Source organism: Aulostomus chinensis, chromosome 11 (genome assembly GCF_037954235.1).
Source record: "Aulostomus chinensis isolate RoL2024-O1b breed Wild chromosome 11, RoL_Achi_v1.0, whole genome shotgun sequence".
NCBI classification, from domain to species: domain Eukaryota; kingdom Metazoa; phylum Chordata; class Actinopteri; order Syngnathiformes; family Aulostomidae; genus Aulostomus; species Aulostomus chinensis.
Window position 1 is genome coordinate 11,587,693 of NC_141330.1, and position 22,075 is coordinate 11,609,767.

The 22,075-nt window shown below is 41.0% G+C and overlaps 3 protein-coding genes across 4 annotated transcripts; 2 read left to right on the forward strand and 1 right to left on the reverse strand.

The window, feature by feature from the left end:
* On the forward strand, positions 1-1,706 carry LOC147253341 (prostate-associated microseminoprotein-like). The gene is made up of 4 exons (XM_086217208.1): positions 1-79; positions 166-276; positions 1,029-1,137; positions 1,224-1,706. The coding sequence occupies exons 2-4, from the start codon at positions 168-170 to the stop codon at positions 1,396-1,398; spliced, it is 393 nt and encodes a 130-aa protein (XP_086073334.1). The 5' UTR covers positions 1-79; positions 166-167; the 3' UTR covers positions 1,399-1,706.
* Positions 1,707-2,646: 940 nt separating this feature from the next.
* Positions 2,647-21,761, forward strand: nbn (nibrin). Its single transcript, XM_086218476.1, has 17 exons — positions 2,647-2,850; positions 4,034-4,155; positions 5,147-5,274; positions 5,811-5,970; positions 6,053-6,156; positions 6,229-6,346; positions 6,985-7,175; positions 7,304-7,404; positions 7,508-7,634; positions 7,721-7,929; positions 9,138-9,369; positions 9,617-10,127; positions 10,257-10,346; positions 11,419-11,559; positions 11,682-11,795; positions 11,876-11,925; positions 13,282-21,761. The coding sequence occupies exons 1-17, from the start codon at positions 2,820-2,822 to the stop codon at positions 13,313-13,315; spliced, it is 2,463 nt and encodes an 820-aa protein (XP_086074602.1). The 5' UTR covers positions 2,647-2,819; the 3' UTR covers positions 13,316-21,761.
* On the reverse strand, positions 13,604-21,683 carry osgin2 (oxidative stress induced growth inhibitor family member 2). Of its 2 annotated transcripts, none has more exons than XM_086218478.1 (6): positions 21,484-21,683; positions 18,758-18,850; positions 18,493-18,629; positions 18,213-18,404; positions 18,015-18,106; positions 13,604-17,927 (listed from the first exon to the last, which is right to left on the reverse strand). In XM_086218478.1, exons 2-6 carry the CDS (start codon positions 18,822-18,824, stop codon positions 16,745-16,747), a joined length of 1,671 nt encoding a protein of 556 aa, XP_086074604.1. In that variant the 5' UTR covers positions 18,825-18,850; positions 21,484-21,683; the 3' UTR covers positions 13,604-16,744. The 2 variants fall into 2 exon arrangements, with proteins under 2 accessions (XP_086074604.1, XP_086074603.1); XM_086218477.1 differs by lacking the exon at positions 21,484-21,683 and adding an exon at positions 21,320-21,380.
* Positions 21,762-22,075: the final 314 nt, after the last annotated feature.

Consider the following 22,075-nt stretch of genomic DNA (forward strand, 5'->3'; position numbering starts at 1 on the left):
AGAGGAGACGCAGACGACCGAAGAAGAGACAAGCGTGTGAATGAAAGCAAGAGGAGCAGAGGCGGAACCTTTATCATAGGTAATGCAAGAAGCTGATGTTTGGCTCAACCTGAATCGTTGTTCTGGGGCTGTCTTTCGTTTCACCTGAGCACTGATTCTTCTCAGAGATGGCGAACACAGCAGGAGGAGTGCTCATAGCCTTGGTGCTCATGCTGAGTGCCAGTTTGCCGTGTCTCTCTGTCTACAACAGTGGAGAGTGTTTCTTCAACACCAAAGGTAAAGTGCCTTGTGCATTAGCTTGTACATGTGAGCTTAAGATGATTAATTATGTTTCACCTTTTACAGGTCTTACGTGATTATGACCTATCTGGAAAAATCATTCAAATTCCGAATATGGCAATTCCAAGCCTGGCTGTGTATCAGAGTAGAACTTGTTCACGAAAGACTGAGAAAACCCTCCTTTGGTAAAAAATGTCTTTCAACTAACATATATTTATGTTGTATTAATCCCCATAACTTAATTTTAGTAAAGTATCTTGTGGTGTATTTTGACATGGATTTCCCAGTGAAATTTCCAGGTTAGGTACCTAACCAGACCAGGCCAGTGACTAACAAAGTCAGGAAAATTGAGGTGATAGAATGAAGAGCATATGAGATAAGGAAAGTATAGTCTGGTTACCCTTGTCAGAGGGATAATGGTTAACCAAAAGGTGCACATAAATACAATTGAGGAACTCAGTATTTGATCTCTTTTTTATCTAACACCTTTTACTCCATTATTACATTTTACTTAATTATTGCATCCTCCTTGTAGTTTATTATAGTTTCTGCTATTTATTGCTCTGTACTTTTTCTGCTGCTACGTCTCTGTTTCTGCTGCTGTAACAGTGCCAATTTCCCCACTGAGGGACGAATAAAGGTTTATCTTATCTCGTATCTCTTATCTTATAAAGTGCGCTTTTTCTTTCCATTTTTAAAGTGCATTTAGCAGGAGTATTTTATTTGTTTGCCTATTTTTTTTTCTCCAGGGAGCTGTGAACACATGGGACAGGTGTATGGGATAGGGGAGAGCTGGATAACCAGTGACTGTTACCAGTGTGTCTGCATGGAGCCTTTCGGAGTGGGATGCTGTGACCAGTGAGTTTGTTTGGTGACACTCCAACAAGTATTTTCACGTCTTCATCAGGTTATATGCTCTGATCAAACTCTGGTCTTCTCTATAGTGGATCCAAGCCTGTAGACTACCCAGACTGGTGTGAGCTGATCCGTAAACCTGACTCTTGTGCCAGCGTTGCGGTGATGAGAGCCAATCACAAGCTGCCCTGCCTCTGGGGACGAGGCCACCTCAGACCTGCCCCAGGCCAACCATGGAAATCTGACAATGATCCCTTATTTTGATTTCTGCAAAACATGCAAAGGAAAACAATTGGATTTATCTTTATACAGAGTAAAGGCCAGTGGATTTATTTAATTTGACGTTGAATTATGTTGAATTTTGAAGTGACACAGGAGATATCTGTTCATTTATTTATATCTATTATTTTAATCTTAAACTGTTGTTGTGGATGACGTTCATTGTTGATGAAGCAGTCCAACAGTGTGATCTAATTCACTTCTTTGACTTGAATTAAAAAGAAAAAAAAACATTAGTTCACGGCTTTGTTGATGGGTTGGTTGTCTTTAACATCATCAATGGAAGACTTGATTTGTTATTCCTGAAAATATCAATGATTAATCATTAAAATAAAATAAATTGTAAACATGCAAGCTTCATTAATATTGAAAACATATCTGTTTATTTTTTTGTAATTTTAAACATATTGTTTTTCATTGTCTAATGATTTTACAAGAAGCTTTTTTTTTAGTTATGTTGTTTATGGTATTCCAATTATACTGGATATATATTCATTTATCTGTTTTCCAAAACCATGCAAAATAAAGGAAATTCAAAATCGCTGGATAGTTAAATGAACATAAATAACAGTCCTTTATGGAATGCATTTTACTAGCTATCCTTTCCAGGAAATGAGAAAACTGTGTAGTTATGATACCAGTATACCACCAAAACATCCCGTGCCCAAGCTGGGACTCAAACCTGGATCCTTCTTGCTGTGAGGCCACAGTGCTGACCACTGCACCACCGTGCCTCAGTTTGTTCCCAAGAGGTAAATTAAGTTGATAATAACATTGATTTTTACAAATAAATGTTATGATGTACTTAAAAAGAAATTCACAAATGACTGACAAAAGGTCATGTTAAAAACTAACAAAAAGCAAAAATATCAATTGAATAAGGAAAAATATAATCAAACAAAAGGAAATAAAAGGGAGAAGAAAAATCATAATGAAAGTAGAATAGTGAACCACTGCTCAAAATCTCTGGATCATTATAAAAGAGTTACAACAATATAAAGCACATCAAAATTATAAAATAATTAAGGTAATAAAAACTAAAAATAATAAAACATTACATAAATCCCAGATTTAAGAGATTTTTCTTTTAATCTAGTATTAAATCTTAATTTTCACATCTGGAAGTAACTATAATCAGGACAATGTAGGAGTTATCTGGCGCCAGAAGGTGGCAGTTACGCAATATTATGAATTCTTGCTGAATGAAACACCACAGAAGAAGAAGAAGCTCGAGTCGCTTAGACGTCACACTGTGGCGCGTGAAATTCATCCTGCTGATAAGAGAAAAGTTCTTACACGGCTGAATATATATATATATACATATATACATATATATCTATTTTTACTCTTCATTATTTTTTACTCGTTTGTACTTGATGTAACACCGAGGCACAAAGAGACGTAAAATGTGGATTCTGATACCCGTGGAGGCTGGAGGTAACTTCCTCTGTGGTTGCTGACATGTTTACACTAGCTTAAAAACAGCTAGTGGGTTAATGAACATCAAAAACGAAACCTAGTCTCACAAAGCTGTGTTAAACAGTTTTGCTAGGATGTTAATATGTGTTAAACGTATTTCAGGTTAAGTAATTTCATGCTGTTTTGGGGTGGTGGCCGTAGATAGTAACGATTATCATGATATATATGTAGAAGTGAGTTTTTATGTTAGTTAGCGCTGCTCATTTTCCTTTTGAGCCTGTCTACATTTTGGTCTACACAACTTGATAGCAGAGAACCAATCCAAGATCTTTTATTTTGCTGTCTGTCCTCATGCCTCAAAGATGCTTTGGCATGTGAAAACGAACCTTATCACCTTATGACTTAAAAAATCCATGCTGCCCTGCAGTTGATTTCCTTTCTACTCTGCTGGTTCCGTTGCAGTTTTGATGTTATTCAGATGTGATTGACTGATTTAAAAATATAATTCTTTTGTCTGCGTCAAAAACAAGCTTTCAACATGTACGCTATCATTTACATGCATTCAGTTAAAGCAGGTTACTGACTTCGTTTTTAGCACCACAACACATCCTGGGTTCATATTGTTTACAAAAAATGATACCAAGGTATTCCATCCTCTGGTGCTGTCAGTGTGTCTGACACTGTTGAGTTTATTCTCCCTCGTCGACCACACCATCCTAAATTTAGTTGTGTAGAACCATCACAGGTCATATTTATGCTATACAGTCTGATAATAGAGCATATTTTGTGATTTAGCTTTGTCACTATTCACCAGTTGACAAACTTAGTTAAATGGTTTTCTGAGTCACAAGTATGTAATGTAACATTTATTTCATTATTTTAGTACATGACTTTGTATAATCTATCCATCCATCCATTTTCTACCACTTAGCCTGTTAAGGGTCTTGGGGGGGAGCCTACCCCAGACTCCTTCGGGACAGCACGGTGGTGCAGTAGTTAGCACTGTCGCCTCACAGCGAGAAGGTTCTGGGCTCGAGCCCAGGCTGGAGCACAGGGTCTTTGTGTGCAGAGGGGACTAGGTTAATTGATACTCTAAATTGACCGAAGGTGTGGCTGTGTGGCTTTGTATCAGATAAATATTTACTTACATTTGTTATATTTTTCTAGACTGGGTCAGTGAACTAACTCTTGTGCTTCACAGGTGAGACTCATTATCTCTTCCCAAATAAAGAGTACATGGTGGGGCGCAAGAACTGCAACATTGTCCTGCCTAACGACCAGTCCATCAGCCGGGCTCATGCTCAGTTCACTGTCACTGACCAGGTGAGAGAGAGACAGAGGATTATGTGGTAATTAAACTGTCATATAATTCAAATCTCTCTGGTTGACTTATATGCTACAGTATGTTTGTTTCAAGCAACAATCAAACACAAATTACAGAGAAGCAGTGATCTGATCTTTCTCGTTGTCATTTTCAGTGCTTCATATTAAAGTTCTAAGGAAGATCACTCGCTAAATGACATCTTATTCATACTACAAGACGGGTGGTTTGTAATGTTATTCTTTCGAAGTTGTCGTTGGTTGCACTTTTAGACAGCAGATGGTGCTATTGTGCTGATTCTATGTCCTGCTTAAATTGGAAAAATTCCTAAATCACGCTTTTTCTGTCACAGTGGATTACTAAAGACCTGTGTAATGGATCATGTTTTATTTGGGGGTGTCAAAATTTGGTAAACACAGGAAATTTACTGATCGTGAGGCCCAAAAAAAGAAAATTGTTTGAAGAGTGAAATGTGGCTGTGCGAGTAATTGATACAGAAATATTTTAGAATCATTTTCCCACCCAATCTAGCTTCTGAACAATCCACCAATGTCCTGTCATGCAATGTTTAGGGTAACAGAAAAAAAATTCTGACAGGATCCAGATCTGCACCATTATGCAACAAGCACCTTCTTGATTCATCCACAAGGTTTCAATCAATTTAGTCTGGTAGTTTGCTGCATGAATCCTGCCAGTGGCACCAAAATTGTACCTTTCTTGGTGGAGGTAAAAAACTAAACAAAATACATCTGTGCTGCTCTTCCTACTCTGAAGTTATATATTATTATTATTATTATTATTATTGGCCAGTTATATTATGATTGGTTGGCTTGTGCTAGTGGTGTGAAAATGTTGGTATGCTACACCTCCATCTGTTTCTTTCTTTCAACACCAAATATTCTGATATTTTTGGTTCATGTGGTATCATGTGGCATGAAGATTATTTTTTTACCCAATGGATAGATTTATATGCTTCTCTTTATTTACTCATAGACCCTGACTCTTAAAGACACTTCCAAGTACGGCACCTCTGTCAACAGCCAGCGTCTGAGAGAGAATACGACAGTGAACCTGAAATCAGGGGACCGTGTTATATTTGGGGTTTTTGATTCCAAATTCAGGTATGTAACTGAAAGAAGATCAGGGGCCTGTTTCAGAGAGTATGGAAGCCCTGAGATGAGGGGAACTTTGGGTTTTTCTTTCCAGAAATAGAGGTAAGTTACACTCTGAATGTGTGTCTTTCCTCCTGATTCCTCAGTCCTGTTAAACTTGAATCAGTGTTTTGACATGACATATCATTTCCCTGTTAATCTAATCCTCGGTAAACCCAAATGAATTTGCATAGCCGTGTATCAGCAGTCGACCTAACTGAACTTTTCCACTTTTTTTTTGTGACGATCCATCATTTGTCCAAAAACATTTTACTGGCCACGCATCTCTAATACATCGTACGACAGAGGTCAGAGTTAATTGAACTCCTGATGGTCAACCGTTCTGTGACTGTTTTCTATCTTTGGACATGACAAACCCAGAGTTCACGTTTAGTCTCAGAATTTGAACCCTGCTTTCTCAAAAAGGCCCCCGATATCACAGAATCACATTTTGAGTTTTTTTGATCTCTGTATGACTTTTCCTCTATGTCTCTTCTCCACCTCAGTGTGGAACATCAAAAGCCGATCGTATGCTCCTCTTGCCTGGACAATGATGGCAAGGCATCACTCTCTCAGGCCCTGCTGTCTTTGGGAGGAAAGCTGGTGAACACATGGAGCCAGGACTGCACCCACCTGGCCATGCCTTCTGTTAAAGTCACCATCAAGGTCGAGACCAGATGCTACATCCTAGTTAGAACATGTTCTGTGTTTGCAACCGGTTGATGTTCTGTCTGTTTTTCCTAATTAGACGATTGCTGCTCTGTTGTGCTGTCGTCCCATCGTGAAGCCGGAGTTCTTCTCAGAGATCAACAGAGCCTCTCAGCACAAGTTACCCCTTCCTAAAGCTGAGAGGTAGCATCCGACCCTTTGCTTGTATGTTTTTGCACTGAACACAACATGATCTTATCGTTTCTCTTTCTTTAGTTTCACCCCTGAGCTTGATGAGCCCAGCTTGAATGAAGAGGCTGTTAACCTCAGACCCACTCTGGTTCGCAAACAGCTTTTCACCGGCTTAACCTTCATCTTCCTCAGTGTCAAACAGGTTTGTCTTCTTTTTCCATTGGATAACCTAATATTCATCCTATGTTGTCCTCCTCAGTAAAGGCCAACATAAGCTGCAAGTCACTGCCATGCTTTATTGTGCCATGTCACATGATCTTATGAGCTTCATGTTTGTCAGTTGAGCATCAGTTGCTAAGCAGTCAGCCCTTCGGGATCCTCTGGTAGACACTGCTGCAGTGGAGTTGTCTCAATAACAACAACTAATGATTATTTCTCAATTTAATGCATCTACCCATTATTTTATTTCAGAGATGATTGCTCAAGTCCATAAAGTAAATCAAATTAGATGAGCCAAATGTTTGATTTAATATGATTTTGTGATCTGATGAGTTCATAGCCCTGCTAACACAAGGACTGTTATAAAATAATTAGAGTGTTTCTTCCCTCTGCCTGGTAGCTTGAAGATGCCAGTGTGCATCAGCACAGCAGCATTGTATAACATTCAGTACATCAGATGCTTTTATGACAAATAAAATATGCATGAATGCATCAAGCCTTGAAACAAGGCCTGAGTGTCCACTAGGATACAACATGATAAGTGGAAATAGTAGACATACTGTCTTTGACTTCGATCGAATTGTGAGTCTGTGCTGTGCTGCACATCTGTGTTGTTTGCAGCTCAAGCGCCTGAGTGCAGCAGTGAGTTTTGGAGGCGGCAGCAGTCAGCTCCTGGAGGAGGGGTCCCTGCCCCGAGAACTACTGGAGTCTCCACAAAGCTGCGTGATCGATGTCACTACTGGCAGCTCTCAGCCTCTGCTCTCGTCGTCTACCATGAACTGGGCAAACTCTGTGAAAAACATCGTTCAAAGGTTTCCACACACTGTTTTTCTTATCTACAATGTATTTGTTTTTTTGTTGTTGTTGTTTTTTTTTTGTTTCGGTGACAAGTAAAGACTCTTCATCTGTGGTATTTTTTTTCTCTCTTCAACCGTCACAGAAAAGGCCTTCGAGTGATCACTGAGTCTGAAATTGGGTTGGCTGCCATTTATGCTTCATGTGGCCATTACTGCAATCCATCCAGTGTAATACCAGACTCAGGTCAGGGGTTTTGGTTATTCTGTTATGTGTGTAATTAGTAGACATCTTCCAATTTCTTTATTATTTCAACTCATTTTGTAACATTTCATGTCCTTTGATGTAGTGCCAAAGGTGAAACCCCGTATTCCAAGTGCCTCTCTGTCGCAGAGCGTAGCAGTGGATGAGACGATGTTACCTGCAACATCCCAGAACATCACAGCATATGTAGCTAACACAGAGTTGTCACAACGGTACAAACACACACTTGTACATACAAATGTGGAATCCATCCCTCACTGTACAGCATCTAATGTTTGCACTTGTGTTCATGTATCAGGACGGAGCAATGTGAGGTGACTGGGGTTACAGCAGTAGGAGAGACTCCTGAGAAGAAGCAAAACTATAACGCCAGTCAGCTCTGTCGGGCCGAAGCATCAGCTGAGAGGATGTCCAGTCAGTTCATCGTGGCTGATACAATCAGATCATCTTTCAGCACTGCAGAGAACAAAGATTCACAGAGGAAGGAGCCTGCATCCAAACCCACAGGTAGATGCACGAATGTATGAATGGATTGGTCCCAGTCGCTAATGCCAAGGGGTTGGCGTGCAAATAGTAGAGACTGCTTGAACAGTAGAGGCCAAACTGATCAAACTATGAAACTACACCAGTCATAAACTGTATTACATTAAACCAGGCCTCATCTGTTGGAGCAAAGAAGAACAAGGTATCTAGCAGTGACGGTAGGTGAACAGCACTGCATCGCTCAATCATTGATTTATTAGTGGCAGTTGCCAATACGGAAATAAAGAAAAAAAGTTGCGCATGCTGCCAAGTTCCCTGGAAACTTCAATTCTTTGGTACACGGTTCAGTCTCCAAAATTTTCCTCAGACTGCCAACATGACCATTTCTATTATTCCCCTGCAGAGCTCTGCACAGCAGACTGATTCAATCAGCTCTGCTGTCTCCCTCGCTCATAAGCAATCATGTCTGATTCAGCTTCCATGCACGGAAACACAAACACTGTCCTTCAGACAGAGTCGTCCACAAATGCGACCCCACACATCAGTTAGAGGAAAAGGTGCAGCTCAGAGGTTTTACGCAAGAAAGACTTTTGTCATACATGGTTAACAATGCGAAGGGTTTCATTTTAAGCCAAACTGTGATGTTTTCTTCAATCTATCAAAGCAGTTTTATCGCTCAACGGGCGCACAACTGACCATTAGCCTGCCAGTAGCTCTTGGACTGTCAGTGGACTGTGTCACTATTTATGCTTTTGCACCTGATTTTCTAGAGGATTTCTAGCAGAAAGCCATCGAGGCGCTCTTCTACGGTCCTCTATCCATACCTCCTTACACTGGAAATATGATAATAAATTGAGCTATGGTCGCTATAATTGCCATTTCTGTGCAGGGATCATTCCAGTGATGATTGTATGCTGGAACAACACATTTTACATGAACCACGACTGAAAAATTGTAGATTAAAAAAATGATATCTAGGAATTCCGTGTAGGCACTGCCACAGTCTCCCCTTGGGAAAAATTGGCCACATTTTTAAATACACAGTCCGTGTTAATAATTTACTGAGTTGTGGAGGAGGCAGACTTTCACATTAAGTAATAGAAATGACAAAACCTTCCGCAAAACAAATAAAAAAAACCCTGACCAATCAAACATAGCTGATACATTTGTGCAAGTGCACAGCCTTAGAGCAGATGCCAAGCAGTTAATCAATACAATTGCTGCTGTTTCAGGTGGAGTTAATAATGGTGTTGGGGCTCAGTCGCCTTTGCCTAAGACCACTGATGGAGGGAAGACATTCCTACAGAGGCATTCCCCTCAGAAAGTCTCTGCGCACCCTTCCCAACAGACACAATCAAGTCTCACCCGTTTCCTACCGAAGCATTCCCCCCGGAAACATACACAAGCCTCCCCACAGAAACAATCAACTCTTACCAGTTTCTTTAAACCAGTCAACAAGAAGAGGTAAATATCTGCTCCTTGAGTACTTATTATAAAAATGTTTTACTTTTGTCACCATAGTAACGTGTATTTACTGCACAACAACTTAATACAAAGCAATAAACATACCTTTTACTGGCAACAAATGCTAATCAGTGTTTTAAAAAAAAAGGTTGGATTATTCTTATGCTGTTAATTTGTTGCGCAACATTGACATTGTCAAGTGAGTAAATCTTCTTATTAACTGTTAGTTTTTTATTTTGTTATTGAGGCCTTTGGAGGATGAGCTCTCTGCTGTGATGTCAGAACCAAAGAGGCTCGCACTTGACGCACCAGACGCTGCCCGCGGGGAGCTACGGAGCAGAAAGAGGAAGGAGATGGAAGAAGAGATGGAAATGCATGAACTGGAATCTTTCATGTCAGAAGACATGGACTGCTTTGATGAGCAGCCACCAGGCAGTGAGTTGAGAGCGCACAGTTCAGCTCAACACAAAGAGGCTATGACTACTATGGAAGCATCATTTCCTAGCAAGAGGCTACGGCTTTCCCAAGAGGAACCTGAAATAACCAACCAATGGCCCCAGGAAGGCCTGGAAAAGGAACCGAGTACAAATAAGAATCAAGACCCAAAAACTGGACGGCATATTGTCTCAGTCAAGCCTGAGCAGCTTCATTCATCTGAACTCAAGAACATTAATCATGAGTCCAGCAAAGCAGCGTCATCTACCAACAGAGATCGAAACTTCCAGCCTTTTGAAGATGACCATGAGTCTTTTATTGAGGTGAGAACAGGATTTCAAATCAGTGTTTCATGTGTTAATCCACAAGGTAGTAACATGTAAAGTACCCTGGCACATAAAGTTCTTTCTCTTGTGTCTCGTGGTTGCAGTAAATATTTGTTATTCTTGTAGAATATTGAACTACTCAAAGCAGAAACTACCCGGCCTGAAGAAGTGACCGAGGCTCCTCCGAAGCCTGTTGCGGTCAAACAGGAGGCCCGAGTAAGTGTTGTGACAGGCATGTTTCTGTTTCCCCTGTTGGATGGATTCTACATTTACTTTCCATGTCTATCTTTATGTTTAGTCAGAATATGAATATCTGGTTTTCATCAGTCTTCTGTAAAATGCCTTGTGCTTAGTCTGGCATTGTCACAGAATCCTTTTTCCTCAAAGTCACTAAGTTCCAGCTTGCAGGCCTGTAACCGCAGTGGCAAACAGACACACCGACACACCATGTTTACTGGCTAATGTATCTTATACATAGATACATGGTCCTAAAATAATTTGAAGATTGATGGACGGGGCGATGTCAGGATTGTATTGGTTGGCCCGTGCTTATCTGAGTATTTATTATATTTAGTTTTTACAAAACAAGAATACAAAGAAATAGATTTTTAGGGCATATTTTGTTAAATAGATGATCAGTGTCGTCGTCGTGCTCCTCCTCCGCTTATCCGGGTTTGGGTTACGGGTGATCACGTCTGGTGAGGATGCCTCCTGGACGCCTCCCAGGTATGTCCAACTGGGATGAGGCCTTGAGGCTGACCCAGGACACACTGGAGGGATTGTATTTCTCGGCTGGCCTGGGAATGCCTCGGAATTCCCTTGGAAGAGCTGGTGGAAGTGGCTGGGGAGAGGACAGTCTGGGCTTCCTTGCTGAGGCTGCTGCCCCCGCGACCTTGACCCGGATGAACAATGTGACCAACTTTATGTAATCTAAGTGGATAAAAAGTTTTTCTCATTTCAGCTCCATTTTTTAAGTGTTATAGTGTGGGGCTGCATCACCTCAGTTTGATCTCGAAATATCAGCTTCAGTATTTTCATCTTAGTGATAACCGTGCTTCGCTTTTCCTCCATGGTAATGTTTCAATCTAACATTCCTATCACGCCTCTCACTGCAGTTTCTTTCTGTTCCATGGTGCCAACTCTCTTGCATTGCTATTTCTCTCCTTCCTCATAGGCCATATTGGCTATGACTCTCCTTGTTGGCTTTGTAGAACAAAAACAACATTATGTGACACTAGAAAGAATCCTATCTCTTCATCAGGAATATTTTTATTGTCTTGGGTGGCAGGAAACAAGGATTGATGAAGATCTCCCAAAAAAACTGGTTTTGGTGGAGTTCCGATCTCTCACTGTGAGTACGCTTCCCCAAACTAAACCGCAGCAGGTGCAGACCAATGGCTACGCCAGCAACTTCAAATGCTTCCGCAAGGTCAGACATCATATCAGACTCACAAACAGTACTCACCACCAGTGTGCAGTTGTAGAGTTGTTACAGCCAACAGGTCTAGTTCAGATATTCTAATCTGAGTTCGATTAATGTTCATGTGACAGGCTCGAATGCCAGGTACCGAGGGCTCGCCACACATCATTGGGGGGACGGATCTGCTTGTTCATGCCAGAGGCAAGAACTCTGATCTGGATGAATGGCTGAAAGATGCAGCCGAGGTATTATTTTGTCTCTCAGAACCCTGCATGCGTGGCCAGTCTCATCTTATGTCTCATACTTGAGCTGATGTTTGTTTCAGGAGGAGCACAAGAGCAGACGGGAGGAGATTGAAGGAGATGACCTCTTTAGGTAGGAATGTGGATTGTGGGGTGACCTTCTTATCTCCTCACAGTCCCATATAAAGGCTTTTATGTAACAGCCACTTCTATCAAGTGAATATGTTCAATAAGGCTTCCTCAGAAACCTTAATTTTACCTCTGTTACATAAGTAGATGGTGTTCACTGTCCTGATGTTATCTGTCCTCCCTCTGTAGTGGATTCTCTCCTGCATGTCACCTGTGTCCTCAATTGAGTAGAGAACCTTCCACTACATTCTTGGGAGAAGAGTTGCTCCCAGCAAACTCATCAGGATTCATTTTGGAGCTGAAAACTCTACAAAGCTGGAGAGAAATATTTTCTCCGTTAAAATATGATGCAGTTGAACCCAAATAATTAAGTTGTGTTTTTGTGTATCGCTTTGATAGCGTTCTTCTGACTCTGCAAAACAGGAAAATTGTCAACTTCTTAAAATAATCGCTTAAGTCATTTTCCACATTTTCCAGAAGACACAAAAAACTGGAGACAAAACATTGTAAGGAGTTGATTTATGCTAAAAAAAAAAAAATGACTAAGGCAATTATTTTAAGGAGGTGATGAAATGATGTCTACTGTGTTATATATTCATCATATCACAGTCATCAACCAATCAGATTGTGAGATATCTGGCCAGACACATTAATGTTATCAGCTTCCTATAAAATGATCGATGGAGCTGGACCACTTTTTTTTGTTTTCATATTCTGGGTAATTATAACCCTAATCAGTCTCTTGTAGTGGGCATGATTGGTCTCTTATTCTTTATGTTTGATGGTAAAAATAGAAAGCAACCCTGAAAGGATTCATCACTCATTTTAATCATTTGCCGATAACACAATTAACCGACTGTCGCGGAGCTAACTTGGCTTCAGTGGAACCAATCTGAACTTCTTTTATCACATTGGTTTCCAGGGTAACGGAGGTGATGTAACCTGGCGCTGCTGCCGCCGCCGCCGCCGCCACTGCCGGCGTGTTTTCTTTGACAAAGCAGAAAAGAGACAGTCTGAGATTGATCTTGTTTGTGTGTCAAGGCTGAGCTGTTTGATCACTGAGTCATACTCGGTCAGTCATGCGTAGCCGGGGAACAGACACTGGTGCTAAGAAAACAGTCCGCTATTTTTTTGGTAGGTTGAAATGAAGTGTCCAGACGTGGTTTTATAGGAAGCTTGTTTGCTTTAAGCTGTTCAAACACTGTCTGTGTTTTACAGCTCTTAATTTAGGCTGTTTTTGTTTGTTCAAAATGCCTCTAAGGACATTGAGGGATGATCCATGAGGAATGTTAAAAGCCCATCCTGAGGGACCCATGAGATAAACTGTTAAATGTGAGTGTGTGTGTTTGTGTGTCTTTAGGTACAACCCCACCAAACTATCCAAGAGGAGATGAAATACCTTCATCTTGAGGTTCTCCAAAGGGAATTCATTTCAATGGCACATGAAGTACGTGAAATCCTGACAGCACAGTACAAAACTAAAGAAATAATCTTACTGATGACTCCCATTATCTTTGTTTCAACTTTAACATTGATACAACTTCCTCTGTATGACTGCTTAAATCATTGGACATATTTGACGATGGTATACTTTGTTGTTCTCCCAGTTCCGAAATGTCTTTTTTCTAACACTAATTAAGCCACAGACAGCAAGTAATGTAACAGAAGTTCAGAGCTTTGTCTCAAAATCTTTATTTGTCAATAATAAAAAATATGGCATACAAAACATTAAAAATTCTTCAGTTGTACAAGAGCATTGAAACCCTACATGCTGAAAGCAGCTGCTCCTTTGTTTTGCGGTCAAGACCAAATGTTCCCTGGTTTAGCTGAAACTTGTCAAGTGGGTGAGAGGAAAAGGATTCAAGTGTTAACATTTGGTAAATGTTCTCAGACAAACCAAACCTTTAGGCACTTTTACATATCTGAAACTATTCAGATAGGTAGTCATCATGCCACAATCATCTCTGGGTCTTGACCGTTCCTTAATATTACCAAAAGAAAGTGCCACATTCAAGCTGAGAGTCAACTCAGCCTGATGTGTGGAAGTCTGCTCTTGTCATGGGCAGCAGGATGGCAAAGTGAGATTTGAGCCTCATTCATTAAATGTTCTTATGCACAAATATTTTCTTAAAAACTGAAGGACTTTTTTAGTCAAAGCCAGGCCTTTCTTGTCTGTAAGACTTAAGTGAGGGTTGAAAGTATTTCATTAGTATTTAAGTGCAGTAGTTAAAGACACATTTGTGCATAAGAAGGTTTCATGAATTAGACCCATTGTTGTTTTTCCTTATTCTCTAACTTCAGTTGCCCATTATCCTGTTTTGAAGGCTAATTTTCTACTTACCGTATTACTCACAATTTTTAAAATGTATATGGATGGACACAAAATTCTTTATTTATCAACCACATTGCTATTGGAATTCAAAGCAGCGGACAAGTTTGTACGTTTGTCTTTCCTTAAAGTAAAGATTCAAAACAACAATAAGAGTTATCTGTCTCCATGTCTGAAACGTCAGACGATGTAGTGGCCAAACACTCCCCGTGTCTGTCCTCAGAGCACTCTTTTGTCTTTTCCTCACAGCAGCTGCTGCCAGGCAATACCTCATGCCTGCATGCTATATTTAATATATATCAAAACAGTATTCAGAAGTAAAAGAAGGAATAATTCTGTTAAAATTCAGTATCAAACACCAGTAACAACATTACCACTAATTAACTCTTATATAATTGTCAAAAAATAAACAGTAATACTACCTTGTTAGTGTCAAAGTAAAGTGACTACAGTAACATGTTACGTTGTAATGCATTACCCCAAACACTTACTATAACTACCACTGGATTGAAAGGGGCAAGAGAGTAATTTCCCTACTCAGGGATCAAAGTGTCACGTCACAATAAACAAACCATGAGCTGCGCACACAAAAAATGGATATGCATATGATGATGCACTCTTTGAAGTTTTTAAATAAATGAAAGGAATGTGTAAATTCAAATGGAAAATTAACTGCTACTGTTGCTGCCCACAACTGCTTTTTATACACTTGTTTGCACTCATTAAATATTGAGTGTTTACTGTGGAGCTGATCATGTGATTATGGAAAATTAAATATTATTATCTAGCTGTTATTGCTTAGCAACTCCAACCTAAAGCTTTGCCAAAATTTGGTAACTGCTGTTTAGGGTTAAATGATAAAGTTGCCTGTCATGCTTCACATTTTAAATAAAGCTCTTTGAAGATTACAGAGATAGATGATCTGTAACATGTATTGATAAGTCAATTACCTGGTCATTAATGTCAGCTAGACTGAGTTAGTAGCCTTTCCAGTGATAATCACATGTTAGAATTGCATATCATAATTACAAATATACAAAGTCAATGATAAAATTGGGTTTATAAAAAAATATAAAAAAATATTTGCACAAGGGGCTGTACGCACTTTTGCTATTTCGATTCATGTTGTTTAAGACCATTGAGCTACCAGGAAAGTTAGACTATTTTGTTTGAATACAATTTAAAAGCACGACTTTTTTCCCGTATTTGTTGAAGCTAGGATATTATTGGCAGTAAAGTAGATAGGCTCCGGTTAAATGACCATGCTGATGTTTTTATCCTGTTGTCCTCAAATTGTATTTTACTGTTAAAATAAGCCACTCAATAGCATTCTGTGTTTATCATTGTAAGGTTACACAGTTTCGAGCGTGGGCTCAATTGAAATAAGTCTGCTCATCAGATACTTTCAGCCATTAGTGAGTAGCTTCCACGTGATGAAATCAAGAGTTGGCTACCAGACCACAGATGTTCTCATCAATTTCTATAAAAATTAAACTTGAAAAGAAAAAGACGTTATTGTGTTAAGGATCATGAGCGTTCAAGCTCTGACGTTGGCTGTTGTTCCTGAATCTGAAGATTGAAAATTTTCATTTGCCAAGAATTTAACTGTTGGAATTAAAAATGAGATCAATTTAAAACACCAGCATGGTCTTTTTAATGGCCAGAACCAGGTCACTTGAATTTAAACTTGTTATGTATGTTGAAATTAGCAACAGGCATCCATGAATACATTCAGATCTGCAAGAGAAATGATTTGCATAGAAAGCTTCTCGGTGGCACTGTAACATAAGAAATAGGTCGTAAAATTAGACTTTCCTAGCTTTTTACTTATATTGCTCCAACCACCTGTAATAGCAGCGAAATGAATTATCTAAGGCTCAAAACAGCAAAAATTGTTGGCTCATAATATTCAGGAACATTATGGATTCCTAGCCATGTACTGGTTAGGTCACACTTTCTGAAATACAAATTTCGAAGTGGGACTGTAGCTTTGTCTGCATGTGTCCTTCGCCATTAAGTTCCTTCTGTTATAAAGGTAGTGTTTTCTTCTTTGGAGCATTCCCTCTCCTAAAAGGCTACGCTAAAATAAGAACTAAAGAATGATATGACAGTAAGTAAAGTTTTGTTAGTAGATGAATTGAAAGACACATGGTGAACGAATAAATAACCCTGATGAAAATAAGGTCCCATTCAGTTGTGAGGTTACAGATCAACTAGAAAACATTGGCACACAGTAGCTTGGACTTCTGGGACTTCATATGAAGTCAGACTCTTGAAAGCTGTCTCGTGTTTCTTCAGAAACTGTTTAGTGTACATCCATTGTCTTTTTGGTCTTAGAAAGTTGTAAAAATGTCTTCGCTTTGATGAAAAAAAACACCGCATTAATGATTGAAATAAAACTTGTTTGCCCCTCCCCTCCTCACATCAGTTGGTACATGCACTTGAAATCTGTGCTTTCGGATCAACATGTACTGCTCTTTTCTCCATCATCTTTTCAAATGAAGTTATTTCCTCCATTGCTGATGAGCTTTCCTTTCTTCTTGAGTCTCTTCAGGAGACAGGAGGCAATGCCTAAAGCACCACCCTTCAAAAAGCGAACAAAATTGTCTCCCACCAGCGGGCCCATGGCAAACAGACCAGGCTCCTTGGTACACTCAAATGTGTAGGGGTGGATGTCAATTGGGTTCTGCTTGCAGGAGATGGGTTTTGTTGGATCCTGACCAAGGTACTGGCCTTGCCCCTTCAAGAAAAACAAGTTTGGATTGGTCCCGATCAGCACCAGAGCCATGGAGATCTTAAATGCCTTCAGGGAATTGTTCCCCTGCAACAAACACTTGGTGTCAGACTGGAAGGACACCACGCAGTGTTCAGGGAAACTGGTGTAGTTTGGAAATAGGCTGACGCTGGTGTTACCAGCCATGTTAGTCGTGGTGAGCTGAGGCTTTGGGCACATCTTGGCACAAACAGACGAAGCAATACTCGCTGCTTGGGGTCTGTTTGAAGCAGAAGAAGGGGCTGTGTTTCTGTAGGTCTGAGAGCACATCATGTTATAGACCTTGTGGTATTCTGGATACAGCGTCTTGGGTAACTGTTTGAAGATGAGGTCTGTGTCGTCCAGGCTCTTTCGAAAGACATGCAGCACTCTGATGTTGCTGTTGCAAGCACACAGAACTGCATCAGCAGCACTTAAACCGGCACCTACGATTAAAACCGGATCAGAGTTCACATCGAGTTGTCTCCGGCTTACAGCCAACCCCAGGTCTGAGATGCTGTGGAATACAAATGGCAGGTCCTCTCCTTCTACATTTAATCGAACTGGTGAATCAGACGCCCCAGTGGCCAGAACTACATTCTCGGCAAACAGAGAGAAAGGGACATGTGTATCGTTCTGCACCTGCTGATATCCCCTTACCTCCCAGAGAGCCCCCCCTCCTCCATTGTTTACACATTCAACTCCATTTCCCTCAAAGCCCTCATTCCCACTATCATTCACCCTTCCATCTCCAAGACCAGTGTGCCCATTTTCCAGACCTTCCTCCTCTTGCCCTCGGCAGAGTTTCTGGACAGAGGTCACATAGGTGTTGTCAACAAAATTCTTTTGGAGGCCCTTTAGTTTCACATAGTTACGGTAGTAGGATGAGATCTCTTCAGGGGTGGCTCTGTCACTGGTGACATCCCTAAAAAGAAGAGAGAGATGATGAGCGAAGAAGCAGCACAGGATGAAAGTGAGGCTTGAGTAATGCCTTTGCTGTACACTTCGTTACCTTCGTTTTCCACTTGTCAAATCTCTGTAGTTGACCCCTGGAAGTTCCATCCAGATGCCAAGACTAATAGTCAGCATGGAACCTTCCATTGCCTGAGGAGAAAAGAGGGGGGCAGCAGAGAATTAATGGAAATACAATTCCCAAGGGCAAAATCTTGTTTGGTGGAAGGTGTGCAAAGGTCTACATGAAGTAACTTACATGCCAGGCACCTCCAGGTGTTGCTTTCCCCAGGACAACATGTGGGATGTGTTGCTGTTTGTCCCTCCTCCATTGAAGGACAGGGGGGAACTCATAGCCAAAGTCAGCATTAGGATGCAGTAGTGTGTCAAAAAGCACAGCCACGGGGTTCCTCGACCTCCCCTCGAGACCTTCACTCAAGTATTCCAGGTCCTGCAGAGAGAAAGACTGTCGTGACACATACAGAAGGATAGTGTGGTCTTTGAAGCGTGTATTCATGTATGTGTATTAGTATTTTCACCTGCTCAGTGATGGGTAGGTGCTTGGTGTCCTGCAGTTTTCTGTACAGTATTGGATTTGGGTGTACTGTAGCTGTGTCATGGTAGGGCTTATATCCACTCAGCAGATACGACAGACAAATACCTGATGGTCCGTTCCCTGAAAACAGACCAAGGTTTGTGAGAGTGATGGCTTTGCGTCACACTGGGGCACATATAGAGGTCCAGTATAGATGAATCAGCAGCAGTCGTGTGGAATTAGGTTAATAGTGAGTGGTTAATGTTTACCAATGATGACCACAGGAACGGTGGGTGGGTGCTCTTGAGGCAGAGTGGTCTCTTCCAGAAGAGGCATGGCTGCAGCCTGGGCCAAAGCCGGCACTGTGGAGGAACACAAGCATAGCCATATGAAGAAGTTCCAGATATTTCTCTAACTGTCCATTTGATATCCAACTAAACACAGAGCCTCCTTTGTGCTTTGTTTCCCCTGCTGCTTGCATTTTTTTGGGACAGATGATTTGAACAGGTTCAAACCGGCTTGCTGTCTTTGTGTCTACATGCCAATGTTGTTGTTGTCTCATGTTAGCTTAGATCCTATCTCCATCCACCACTGTCAGCTGACTACGAAACGCGTGCACGCACACACACACACACGCGTGCACAGGGGTGGGGTTGGGGGCTTCCATACATGGAATCACCCGCCACAACATTTCCCCAGTCTATCTCTATGCCGTCCCGCCAACGCACCCACACCCCCTGTCCCATCAAATGGCCTGCGGCAAGGCCAGTGTCTAACCCCAGTGTCGGCTCCCAGACAAAAGGGAGTTCTAATCAGATTTATATAGGCTTGGGTCTGTTGTGAAACATTGCTGTTGAGCATGTGTAGTGTGTGTTAGAGTGTTATGCGACAGTGCCATTGTGTGCCCGCCGGGCAGCAAATCCCCCCTGATCACTCCTCCGACTGGGCCCTAATCCCACTGGGCCTGTTTATGTCTTTACCGCCCCTTTCAACAGCAGCAGGATGAGAATGTGGTCCTGGCATTCTGACAGTCCAAACCAATCAGAGCTCCTCTTCCTCCTCACACCCACGACACACATATAACAGCCAGTCCGGCCAAAACATCACCCTCCAGCCAGAGCAAAACAGTTCCCACTTGCCCCAGTTTCATACAAACCAAAACACTGCTCATGCTGCTTTTGTCATGCTCACTTTCTTTAACCCCCACCCCGTCTGCCCGCTGCCATTACAATCTGCCTCATTTCATGTGCACCCCGCCCTCCCTCCATCCCCGTCTGACCTTCGTCTGACAGCCGAGTGGTCAGCTTGTTTACCATTTTCAGTGAAAGCACTGGGATTCCTCACATTACCTGCCCTGTTTGGCGAATGTCGTGCCCCAGTTGGCAGGCTGGTACTAGCAATTCAATGCCACGGCTCCATTTAATGAATTAACTTTTGGTTTGCAGCCATTAAAAGTGGATTTATTTTAATTAGATGAAGATACTTTGTCTTTTTTAGTGCTCCAGACAACAACACAATCAAATCATGATGGCACATGCTGAGAGTGAATAAGTTTACATGGAAGAAAAAGAAATATGAGAAGGGAAATATCAGCCAAAAAAATACACTTTTTATACAATTTTCAAAATAAGGCAGTACTCAGTACAATGTACACTACAAACTGGTGAGAGGTCTACAGTTTCTTTGAGGTTTTAGCCCATTCTTGATTTCTCCTGATATGAATTTACATTGTTTTTTTTGGTTGGTTTTTTTTATTGTTTAGTTCAGTTTTTCCACACACAAAAAAAATTCACACCGAGTCTAGTTAAGAAAACAGCAGCTTGTGGTTACACCTGTATGTTTATTCTTAACCAACAGGAAAATATATGTGACAAAATAAACTTGTGCACAGCATTATTTTACCAGCGATTTTCCATGTTAAAGACAGGATAGATGGGATTGTTGCTCACTCACCCGAACCTGCAAATTTAGCCCTCCAGCTCTGTCCGTCGCCTCGACTGGTGTCAGATATTAAATCAAATACTTTACAAGTGTAAATATGATATCACATTTACACTTGTTGTATAGTGTAACTCAATTTTCTCCAGCTGACACTGGCCAGTGCAAATATTTAATAAAAGAACCTAAATCTGAGCATTTTTAATTAAGAGTATTTTTGAATCAAAAAATGAACACCAGAGTGACAACGGACTGAGCGTATATAATCAAATTTTCAGAAATAAGACATTAACATGTGCCTTTAGGAAATATTAAAAGTAAAACCCTCGCTAACAGATAAGCTCAAATGACACATTTTATTTTTAGATCTCTACTCTGTCTGCCCTTTTATGTACCTGCAAAAGCATGGTTTCATCAGTACAGAGGATGAACCATGCTTTTCTAGAACACGGTGTACGAGTATTGTCTGTTACCAACATTAAAACAACATTGATGACAGCAAATTTTACTCAGAATCTTAGCTGATATTACATATTCATCCAAATGACAGACTTTAAATTAATTTAAAACTGAAAATATAATTTCAGTTTATTTTTTTTAGGCCCGCAAATACATCCATGTCTTGCACAGTCCTCATGCTCATCATAGTAAAACCAGCACCGGGCTACATGGATGGATGTTGCCGCAGTGAATGCTGCTAGAAGAACCACAACATCCACGTCACCCTCACAGCCTGACTGTACTCCTGACCGGAGCGAGTGGTCCTTGCAGGCTACCCCCCGATAGGACGCAAGGAGCACATGCGGTGGCGGGCATGTTACCACCGTTGCGTAATTCAGGTCAAGCACACACTTAGGCACACACCAACCACTCGGCCCAGGACAGTCTCTTACCGCGCTGTGAATGATCTTTCTACCTCCCAGTCGTGTCCTGTTGTCACCCTCGCCGGTGTCCTAACCGTATAAATAGGCAAATGCCGGTGGGAGGATCTATGCAACTGACCGAGATCTTGCGTGAGATAAAAGCCAGCCTCTCTCGCGTCACCACTCACACTTACCTTTGTGCAGTTAAATCCGAACAGACCCGGTGTATTCAGGTCTGATCAACCTCGACTTGCCGTCTGAGAGGTAGATCTTTGTCTTTATGGCAGTGTGTGTGCGTGAGAGAGAGATGGATCGTTAGGTTTTGCCGTCATATCTCGCCCTGCACCGGCAGGCGTGAGCGCGTTCACAGAGCGCATCTCTCATCATGCGCGCTCACTGACTGTCTTCGCTCCTAGCGGAGGCAGACATGCGTGGTAATGACATGGATGATTGAGATCCATCAGGAGGCAGGTGCTGGACTGGAGTTCTGCATACTTAAACTTTGTTTTTCTGTTTCTCTAAATATGTTTCTTTGGACATGGAGAGAATAAATATATCATTTAATGTTGTTAAAACTTGTCCCCTCATTTTGGTTGTCTTGAGGCCAACTGATATAACTTGGTCCCTAAATTTGAAATAATTTGTATCCACAAAGTAAAAGTTCAAAATCATAAAATAACTACTACCAAAAAACTTTTCAAAAATAGTAAAGCATTTGCAACACCAACTTAAAGTATTACTAAACTGTATGGTTATTAATTCTTGATAAAAGTATACTTAAAATTA

Coding starts and splice junctions, on each gene's coding strand:
- nbn (XM_086218476.1), top strand. CDS start 2,820: ATGTGGATTCTGATACCCGTGGAGGCTGGAG. Junction 2,851..4,033: donor GATACCCGTGGAGGCTGGAG/GTAACTTCCTCT, acceptor TGTGCTTCACAG/GTGAGACTCATTATCTCTTC. Junction 5,971..6,052: donor CTGTTAAAGTCACCATCAAG/GTCGAGACCAGA, acceptor TTTCCTAATTAG/ACGATTGCTGCTCTGTTGTG.
- LOC147253341 (XM_086217208.1), top strand. CDS start 168: ATGGCGAACACAGCAGGAGGAGTGCTCATAGCCTTGGTGCTCATGCTG. Junction 277..1,028: donor GTGTTTCTTCAACACCAAAG/GTAAAGTGCCTT, acceptor TTTTTTCTCCAG/GGAGCTGTGAACACATGGGA. Junction 1,138..1,223: donor GGAGTGGGATGCTGTGACCA/GTGAGTTTGTTT, acceptor TCTTCTCTATAG/TGGATCCAAGCCTGTAGACT.
- osgin2 (XM_086218478.1), bottom strand. CDS start 18,824: ATGCCTCTTCTGGAAGAGACCACTCTGCCTCAAGAGCACCCACCCACC. Junction 18,630..18,757: donor CGTTCCTGTGGTCATCATTG/GTAAACATTAAC, acceptor GTCTGTTTTCAG/GGAACGGACCATCAGGTATT. Junction 17,928..18,014: donor TTGACAAGTGGAAAACGAAG/GTAACGAAGTGT, acceptor TCTTCTTTTTAG/GGATGTCACCAGTGACAGAG.